The following is a 10583-nucleotide window of genomic DNA, read 5'->3' on the forward strand; positions in this document are numbered from 1 at the left end:
TTTTGTAGGTGAACGTATGCAGAAGTTACAGGCGACCAAAGAACTTAGATTTTTCTTCACCATCAAGGAGAAAATTAAACAGTATTCATTACTATGATATTAGAAACACTGGTACATTTTGTTTATATATATATATATATATATATATATATATATATATATATATATATATATATATATATAAATATATATATATATAAATAAAAGAACCAACAGCAAAGCTGTATCTGAAAACACTTTTTTCTGCAGTATTAACAGTCCTCATGCCTACAGCATGTTGAGGCATTGACAAAAGGATCCATTTCTTTTAAATTGCTTATGTTCCAGACGTGTCAGTCCTTTTGTTTAGTTTTTCTCAGAGGGGACGAACAGTGAGGGTGAGTTCAGCCCCTTGTTGGGGGATGATGTAGCGCTCTTCCCTGAGCAGGCGCAGCAGCAGGTCCTGGGTGTCCTGGGGCCAGTGGTAGATCCTGGTGCTCTGGAGCCAGTTGGGGACATGTCTCTGAAACACAGACATACAGCACCAAGGGTAAGTGAGTAGAGCTAGCGCTAGTCCATATCAACAATGTTTCATTTCTGGGATTGTTCTGGTGCCGCCAGAAATTCCGACTTCCTCTTTCTTTGTGTTGGCATTTTAAACTCTGGTGGATTTGTGAGGACTATGGTTAACTGCTCCTCAGATCTCTGCAGGGTAAATCCAGACAGCTAGCTAGACTATCTGTCCAATCGGAGTTTTCTGTTGCACGACTAAAACTACTTTTGAACAAGCATGTTTGAACATGTTCCACCAAAACAAGTTCCTTCCCGAGACTACGTGGTTCTGTCCGGCGCTTAGCGCCGCCCAAGATGATTGTGATTGGTTTAAAGAAATGCCAATAAACCAGAGCACGTTTTTCTCCCATCCCGGAATGCTGTGTGGACTAGCCAGACCCTCCTCCGCAGGGCTGTGGAGGAAGGTCTGGCAATGCGAGACTAAGCTAGCGCTTAACCCAAAGGGGTATGTCCTAATGTACTGAAGACTAAAGTATTTTAACCAAGATACAACAATGACTATTGGCATCCAACAACTACATCTCCCATATGTCTTAGCCATATATGCTATATGCCTGGTGTGAGAAAGGCCTATTGTCACTGGCGGTTCTAGGGGGGGCATTATTAAGCCTGGACCCCCCCCATAACTGTGGCAAATGTTTCCCATCTGGGCCGACATTACTCTCTTGAAAAGGCCCTTTTCAAGTTAGAGTGAAGACAATATCATATGAAACTACATGACCTAGGGAATCCATTGGTACCAACCATGCCATGCTAGCTTGTTGGCAACATTTTCTCTTAACTCAAGATATCTGAATGAATATGGGTACCTACGAGTCTCCCCTTTACAGACATGCTTTATGATATTGCATGCAGTTTTTTCATGTGTAAATGTGTTATTTTCACCTATTTTAAAATTATGTATTTGAATATTTCTGCATACTGGGGTCCCTAAACGGTCTTGGAATTACATAAATTGGGTACGACTGGATAGCTGAGACTTTTGTGGATTCAATGAGTGTATTTCTGTCAGGTCCATTAAGTCAAGAACACACATGACAATAAAAATGATTTAGGAAATTTTTATTGACTTAATTGCATTTCAGTTAATAAATTCTGAATTAAATTTTTGGCAGTATGGCTCTGTTCAGGGAGTCCTCTGACCTTTCATGAGCACCATGAAATAGCAGAGAGACAGAGGACAGCAGCAGCATTAGGGAACGCTCACACAGTTTAGGACTGTGTGAGCTGAAATATTCCCCCACATGAACAGAGCAGCAACGATGACATAGAAGCAAATGCCCCGTTATACACGACCAGGAGGAGCAGGGGAGGTGGCGGGCGAAAGAGAAGCGAGCAGGTAGGAGCAAACTGAATCTGCTTTAAATAGGGCGCCCTGTTTGAGTGTAGCCATTGAGCAGCGAGGGGTGTTGACCAGCTGATGCTATAATCCAGATCAGCTGATGCAGCTCAGCTGGAGCAGATCAGCTGATGAGACCGTGTTGTTGGCCAATAGCGTTAGCAGCGACTTGACTACCTGGCCTGCCAGAACTGACGCTGACGCTCAATTTATGTGTGATGATGTTATTCCGACAGTAACTATTTCATTGTAGTGAAACCAATTTTTAAAACTTGACCTGACTGTATAAAATGACCTGCTGTAACCTCTCGAATAAGCACAGCCTCATGAAACTTTACAACCCCAAACTACAGACCTAGGGCATTCAGAGGATGTATGGTTTTAGGTATATTGATAACAAGTGGGTTTCTGAGCAGTTTTCCAAAACAGAAGTGCTTGCCATCCAGTCGCCAAAATCGCAATTCTTACAGAAATCTCCAAATGTCAAAGGTTTTTAAAAATCACACCAAATCACAGCATGGATTTTCTATGGTTGTAAAAAAGGTTAAATTCTGCACCAAATCTGTGCAACAAATGGTATCAACCCCAAAATTGCTGCAACAATTTATGAGACATAATGGAGCATGAGAGCATCATACACTTCCATCATAATGTTCTGACCCCTGATACACTCTAAAGTTTCATCATTTAATATGCGCAAAATGTTGAACTTGACACACGGTGCTGAGCTGCATCCTTAAATTTCAGATGACGTATACCACTTTTATGTGGCTTCTACTGTTAGCCTGCTATCTTCCCCTAAAGATCCACTGTCTCCACTAAAAAAAAAGACAAAAATGTGTCTATTATGGTTCTCTAAGGGTTAATATGCATGGTACCCCTAAAATCACATGTGGCCCCATGGCCAGATCTAATACGGTCTAGAACGGCCACTGCCTATTGTAGCCTCTGTCGCCTCGGCTACTGTACTGGTTAGTGGTTGGTGATTTTAAATGAGGGGTAGCACCGTAGAGAACTGCTCATCTTAAAAGTTCACTTCACCCAAATCACAAAAACATGTTTTCTCAGTTATCTCATGTGGTCTTCATTCAGCAAAAGGAGCTGAGTGATGATGTGGTTGAAAGCTCTGAGAGCTGACACATCTGTGTCAAGAATGAATTTTTTATGCTCATATTGTTTTTTACTTTTTGTAATTTGGGAGAACAGACTCTTCACTGTGTTTGCTGTTCATTGTACTTACCTTGGATGCATTAGGAAATACCACAGGTACCAGTCTGAAGTTAAGGCAGCCTTGTTGGATGAACTCATTTTGGATCTTTACCAAAAGAAACACATACTAATCAGTGCTTATAGTTTTCCATACGCTTAATAATACAACCTAAAAAAATACTGTAATTAAGTGCTTCCTTTGCATTTGTGTGGCAAAAATAGTTAGCATTTGTCTATGTGTCCAAGTTAACTGTAAGTTGTACTTAAACTGCTGATACACTGTAGCCTGGACTTAAAAATGTACAGAACTCATTGAAGTCTGAAAAAGGTCATGAATACAGAGAGTTGCAACAAGCATCATTGAGCAGTGACAGTCTTCTGGGCCCACAGCCAGGTTGCTTGAGCCAATGTGACACACTAACACCGTGGGACAGTAGGTGGAACTGGCAAATAAAATGCCCTGTTTTTAAGTCCCAGTAGGCATTTCCTCATTCTCCTGTCCCTATTGTCGTGTGGTAGTAGGATGTGTAATAACAGAAACCTGCCACCAGAGGGTGATATTTCACACAGACCTCAGATGTTGACAGCTGTCTCGATAACTAAGTAAGTAGCGCTTTTCACAGATAAAAAAAATCACCAAGTATAAAACATACAATATGATACATATTAAAACAAAGTACAATTAAAATCACAAAGTGATACATGAAAATAAAGTGTGGAGAAGTCATCCAAAGGCCTAGTGCAGGACCTTCAATGGTTTTTAAGCCAAGGACCCCTTAACTGAAAGAGATGGATCAGGGACCATCTACTACATATACCGGTATTGTAGAAAATTAAGTTGTATAATAAACTGGATCTACAATAACGTGTGGGTTGTCTAAAGCTTTTATACATAAATTTTTTGTGCATAGATAGCTAGATAGTTAATAAAATAATAGATGTTGGCATGATTTTATAAATCAAGGTTAATACTAAACATGCATGTGGCACAGTGAATCCTTAGGATTAACTGCATCTGTGGATACTTTAGAACAGGGACCCCTTAACTGAAAGAGAGACGGAGCAGGGATAGCCTGGTCCTACCAGACTCTGGTCCATTTAATTTGTACAGAGAGTCTGGCCTCTCTCCATTGACAAGTGTTAACTTCCTTGAAGGCGGGTACTCTGTTGAAATTTAAAACTATTGGATCTGCCCAGAGCCACTCTGGATCTGCCATAACTAATCGCCAACGTTTGGTCACGTATGTCATGCTCATGTACAACATGAGGTTCAATTCAATTCAATCTTATTTATAGTATCAAATCATAACAGGAGTTTTCTCAGGACACTTTACAGATAGAGTAGGCCTACACCACACTCTATAATTTACAAAGACCCAACAATTCCAGTGATTTTCCCCCAAGAGCATGCATGAATGCGAGATTAGACTGAAAAGAACTATCGGCCTATATTTAGCATTAGCATCACTAGCGTTAGCCTTAGCCAACTCCTTCACCACTAACAGAGCGAGCTGGAAAATCCAACTGTTCCTGAACCCCGTCAGTGGATAAGTGTGCGAGTTGTCACCTGATTGTGAATGTACTTGGTGTGCAGACCGTGATCGTCGTCTCCGTCTCCCTCCACGTCCTCCTTGTACTTGGGGCTGATGACCACGATGATGAGCACTGATTTCTGTAAAATGACATCTCACTGTCAGCATTACAAGTTTGATTCATTCTCTCCGCTCCGGATCATTAGTTCCACTTACGTCGTTCAAATATCTGTCCATCCACTTGTTGATGCCCATTCTTCGGATTGGATTATCAAAGATGTCAATCTGTCGACAGACAGGCAGAGGGTGGGTGTTTATAACGAAAAGTCACTGAGAATCAAAAGTGATGGAAGACATGGCATAACTTACTGCTGGTTTGAACCCCTGGTCAGTCAGAAATTTGGTAAAAGGAATGATTTCTTTGGCTGTATCCACTGAATATGTGATGAAAACATTCCCTGTCAAAAGAAGGTCAGTGAAACATCCTTAGCCATTACATTCTTAGGGATTAGAAAAAAAAGGTTACATGCACATGTTCATGCAGGGACATTGAGTATGTTTACATGCACACCAATATTCCACTATTATTCAGAATATGACAATATTCCGAATTTGAAAAGGGTCAAGTAAACAGCATATTCCGGTTGGATATTCCGAATAAGGCCTTTTTCCGAGTATAGCATTTTTTATGAGTAAAACGTGGGATATTCCGGTATTATTTGGGTTTTAGAGGCATTCTTTGGACATGTATACAGCGCATTCGGAATATGCGTTTTTACCGCAGTTTATGGCCTCATGCCTGTTTACTACTTATGGTCAGCTCTGCGCGTTGCTATGGTTGCTGTACACAAACCAACCAGCAAACAGTTCTCCACCGTAGCTACTTGTTTCCAAAGAGAAAGCTCATGAACGAGCGGTGTTGCTACGACAACTCAAACGCTGATTGTGATGTCATTAGCCAGTCAACGCAGAAGATCCGGGTATTTATCGAGCTCCATGACTGCTTCATGCGCTTTTGAGCAACTCTCATTGGAATGAACGGGGCTTGGCGCCGAACGCTGTATGCACTTCTCTTAATACTTCCATGCTGCAGACCAGATAAGGAGAAACACAGCTACTTTTCAATATCATCAAAGATTTGTATATCAACAGGTTTTTGGATATGCGCAAACATTGTGCTGACCTTTTCAAGAAGCTGGTTGAAAGAGAAGGGAGGTTGTGTTTGCACGGTCCAACAAGTCCACCACCGTCGCTAAACATTTTTTATTTATTTTGCACGGCTACATGTAAACGGGAATATTAGTGGAATATTCTCTTTCATTAGGCATGTAAACAGCTTAGTTGGAATATCGTCTTTTTTGGAATAAGAGCAAAAACCAGAATATTACAGTATGTCAATGATGTAACTTACTACACTCCTCAGACAGACTGATGGTCCTCCTGAACTCCCTTGTGGCTGGTCCTGGACCAGCCTGGAGGGAGCGATTCACACTGACTTCATGCATCACATCTCTCTGAGGGGCCATATACTGAGGCACAGACCCATGGGGAGCATCTTTACGTTCCAGCCTATTGTAGGGTGGAGTCCTGTGGAGGGAATAATAAAAAAACATCTGAATTCTTAGGAATTATTGTAGCTGTAAGGTTAAATTGGAAAATCCATATTGATCATGTAAGCACGAGGTCTTTGAAGATGCTTGGTATTGAGAAAGGTTTATTCTTTGATGCATCCGTATTCCTATTTAATTATTTATTTATTCTAATTTTGCCCTATATCAACTACTGTAATATTGTTTGGGCTGCTACATATCCTTCATTTCTCACCAAACTACTTGTAATTCAAAAGAGGTTCTTGAGAATGATTTCATATTCCAACAGAAGAGATCCATCTGCTCCTCTGTTCAGGAAGTATTCATTGCTGTCTAAAGATAAGGTAAATGTGTTTCAGACCTGCATGTTAATGTTTAAATTCATGAATTGCAGGTAAGATCTCCCAGATACATTTCACCTTTTTTGGGGGGGCATTTTTTAGACCTTTATTTATATAGGATAGCTGAAGACATGAAAGGGGAGAAAGAGGCAGAATGACATGCAGCAAAGGGCCACAGGGTGGAGTCGAACCCATGGCCGCTGTGTCGAGGAGTAAACCTCTATATATAGGTATGCTCTACCAGGTGAGCTACCCAGGTGCCCACATTTCACTTTTTTTTAACTCTTTCTTCAGATATTCACTCACACTCAACTAGACAACATTTTTTTCTTCTGTTTGCCTATTTGTCGTACATCAAGACATCCTTTTTGATAATCACATATAGAGGTCCACTGCTGGGGAATTCATAGAACATGTCACTAAAAACATGAATGTCTCTGCCTGCCTTCAGCTCACCGTTAACAAAGTGTTTAATTTCATCTTAAATCTCATGTTGGGATCATTTTTGGTTTTGTTGTACCTTTGTTTGCCTGGTCTTTTTTCTTCTCTTTTTTCTTGCCCTGTTTTTTATATATTTACATAGTGTGTATGTTTACCTGTTTGGTTGTTGCTTCTTTTTTTTAAACTTTTTTTGTAGAGAAATGAGCATGTTTTAGTATATATTTGATTTTGTGATAGGGGAGGACGTTGAATAAGCCTTTCGGGCTTCTCTCCTCTCCTGCACTGTAGTCGCTTGTTTAAAAAAATAAATAAATCTATTGTATGTATTTCACTTGTTTGTGCAAATAAACCAAACTCAACACGCTGAGGTTTATGCAGGACATCTGTTCAGAGTTATAAAAATCAATGTTGAAAACATCAGATCACAATGACAAACAGGACAGGAATCGTTCTCATACCGTGACGGTTGGTGGTGTTGAGGCTCCTTGCATGGATCCGCTGGGTAATCATGCTCATGATGATAATAATTGTTATTGTGACGGGGCAGATTTGCTGGAGGGCAGCACGCACATTGTCTGAGACGACTCCCCTGCATTGGGTTGGGGCCTGCAGAGACATACGAAGGAGCAGACAGACAAGAAGTTTCCAACTCAGCAGTAATGAGGTCATCCAGACTCAAACGGAAAACGCAGGGAGCAGCAGCCAAATGATACTTTTTGGGAGGTTTGGGAGGCAACATTTAAAACTAAATCCATCACAGATGTAGTGATTACTGGATCTGTGCAGAATCAAATCAAATGTTCCAATTATGGCATACATTGTATCATTTATCCTACGTTTGGAACACAGTAATTTTAATTGTTATTTTAATCTGAAACAGCTCATGGTACCCTTTTCCTCTATCACTTGAGACACTCTTTTTTTTTTTCTCCTGTTCCTGCAGTATCTACCTCTACAGCTAAGAAAGTTTATGTTTAAAGCACCCCTCAGATTGGATGTAAGAACAAATGTACAGTGCCTTGCGAAAGTATTCGGCCCCCTTGAACGTTTCGACCTTTTGCCACATTTCAGGCCTCAAACATAAAGATATAAAACTGTAATTTTTTGTGAAGAATCAACAACAAGTGGGTCCCAATTATGAAGTGGAACGAAATTCATTGGCTATTTCAAACTTTTTTAACAAATAAAAAACTGAAAAAGTGGGCGTGCAAAATTATTCAGCCCCTTTACTTTCAGTGCAGCAAACTCTCTCCAGAAGTTCAGTGAGGATCTCTGAATGATCCAATGTTGACCTAAATGACTAATGATGATAAATAGAATCCAGCTGTGTGTAATCAAGTCTCCGTATAAATGCACCTGCTCTGTGATAGTCTCAGAGGTCCGTTTAAAGCGCAGAGAGCATCATGAAGAACAAGGAACACACCAGGCAGGTCCGAGATACTGTTGTGGAAGTTTAAAGCCGGTTGGATACAAAAAGATTTCCCAAGCTTTAAACATCCCAAGGAGCACTGTGCAAGCGATAATATTGAAATGGAAGGAGTATCAGACCACTACAAATCTACGAAGACCCGACCGTCCCTCTAAACTTTCAGCTCATACAATGAGAAGACTGATCAGAGATGCAGCCAAGAGGCCCATAATCACTCTGGATGAACTGCAGAGATCTACAGCTGAGGTGGGAGACTCTGTCCATAGGACAACAATCAGTCGTATACTGCACAAATCTGGCCTTTATGGAAAAGTGGCAAGAAGAAAGCCATTTCTTAAAGATATCCATAAAAAGTGTCGTTTAAAGTTTGCCAAAAGCCACCTGGGAGACACACCAAACATGTGGAAGAAGGTGCTGTGGTCAGATGAAACCAAAATCGAACTTTTTGGCAACAATGCAAAACGTTATGTTTGGCGTAAAAGCAACACAGCTCATCACCCTGAACACACCATCCCCACTGTCAAACATGGTGGTGGCAGCATCATGGTTTGGGCCTGCTTTTCTTCAGCAGGGACAGGGAAGATGGTTAAAATTGATGGGAAGATGGATGGAGCCAAATACAGGACCATTCTGGAAGAAAACCTGATGGAGTCTGCAAAAGACCTGAGACTGGGACGGAGATTCTTCTTCCAACAAGACAATGATCCAAAACATAAAGCAAAATCTACAATGGAATGGTTCACAAATAAACATATCCAGGTGTTAGAATGGCCAAGTCAAAGTCCAGACCTGAATCCAATCGAGAATCTGTGGAAAGAACTGAAAACTGCTGTTCACAAACGCTCTCCATCCAACCTCACTGAGCTCGAGCTGTTTTGCAAGGAGGAATGGGCAAAAATGTCAGTCTCTCGATGTGCAAAACTGATAGAGACATACCCCAAGCGACTTACAGCTGTAATCGCAGCAAAAGGGGGCGCTACAAAGTATTAACTTAAGGGGGCTGAATAATTTTGCACGCCCAATATTTCAGTTTTTTATTTGTTTAAAAGGTTTGAAATATCCAATAAATTTTGTTCCACTTCATGATTGTGTCCCACTTGTTGTTGATTCTTCACAAAAAATTACAGTTTTATATCTTTATGTTTGAGGCCTGAAATGTGGCAAAAGGTCGAAAAGTTCAAGGGGGCCGAATACTTTCGCAAGGCACTGTAAGAACGTCTACACCACATGTGTCAAACTCAAGGCCCGCGAGCCAAATCAGGCCCCTTGCAGATTTTGATCCGGCCTGCATATCAATTTAGGTTCACAATACATTTTGGCCCATCTAGTTTTTGTCACTTTTGCCGAAGCTTTTGGCTCTATTTTTTTAACGTTTCTGCCACTTTTCCTGACATTTTTTCGTCCATTTTCTGACGTTTTTCTTTCAATGTTTTGTCAAGTTACTTTTTTGCAGACTTTTTGCAGTCTTTATGTTGACCAAACTGTGAGAAGGCTATATGAGACGTGCAATAATACAGTAAAAGATGTTTGACTTTTTCTCTTAAATAAAAGCATGTCAATAAACATACATGTCTGGCCCTTAATGGGATTCTTATTCTCCAGTGTGGCCCTTAGTGAAATTAGGTTGGACACAGTTTTCTAATGATAATGCATCACTGACACTGACCGGGCATGCGTGCTGCTGCAGGGTATTGTGATGGGACGTAGTAGGCGTAGTTAACGACAGACTTGAGTGAGAGAGGGGGCTCCAAGTGTTCTGCCTCCTCCACAGAGTGATCCTGGGGCCAGTTTGAAGGACTCGCAAAGCCTCCGCTTTGGTTAATCGTGAAGTCCTGTTCATACAGCGGCGCCTGCTCTCTGAGGCCATGAGGCCAAACATCTGCAAACTGTCCCCCTGAGCGTGTAGCGGGGATGAAACGAGGTTCCGGGGCCACATGACAGGCTGCTCTGGGTTCATGCTGGTGCAGGCTCTCGGGGAGTCTCCACTGGCTGACATTGTTTGCTGCCCCCCTAGCTTGCTCATAGCCATGGTCCTGCAGCCGTTTGCTGGTCTCTGTATGTCCACTACACTGTTTGCAAGAGGCAGGCAGGGCCAAGTCCAGACTGGAGGATGTCATGCTCTCATCCATCTCAACGGGAACACTCTGGTGA

At 41.4% G+C, this 10583-nt stretch overlaps 1 protein-coding gene across 3 annotated transcripts in view; it reads right to left on the reverse strand.

Moving 5' to 3' along the window:
* Positions 1-214: 214 nt before the first annotated feature.
* Positions 215-10583, reverse strand: part of traf3ip2a (TRAF3 interacting protein 2a) — an 11091-nt gene continuing 722 nt past the window's right edge. For 2 of the 3 annotated variants that reach the window (XM_039782598.1, XM_039782596.1), the window contains 8 exons: positions 10099-10583; positions 7462-7609; positions 6044-6219; positions 5002-5090; positions 4849-4917; positions 4668-4772; positions 3132-3206; positions 215-502 (listed from right to left, as the gene is read on the reverse strand). The exon at positions 10099-10583 is cut by the window's right edge and continues 10 nt beyond it. In XM_039782598.1, the coding sequence (XP_039638532.1) occupies positions 356-502; positions 3132-3206; positions 4668-4772; positions 4849-4917; positions 5002-5090; positions 6044-6219; positions 7462-7609; positions 10099-10583 (1294 nt within the window). In that variant the 3' untranslated portion in view covers positions 215-355. The remainder of the gene's footprint in view (positions 503-3131; positions 3207-4667; positions 4773-4848; positions 4918-5001; positions 5091-6043; positions 6220-7461; positions 7610-10098) is intronic. The other variant, XM_039782599.1, reaches the window with a different exon arrangement.

This window comes from Perca fluviatilis, chromosome 18 (assembly GCF_010015445.1).
Source record: "Perca fluviatilis chromosome 18, GENO_Pfluv_1.0, whole genome shotgun sequence".
In the NCBI taxonomy this organism is placed as follows: domain Eukaryota; kingdom Metazoa; phylum Chordata; class Actinopteri; order Perciformes; family Percidae; genus Perca; species Perca fluviatilis.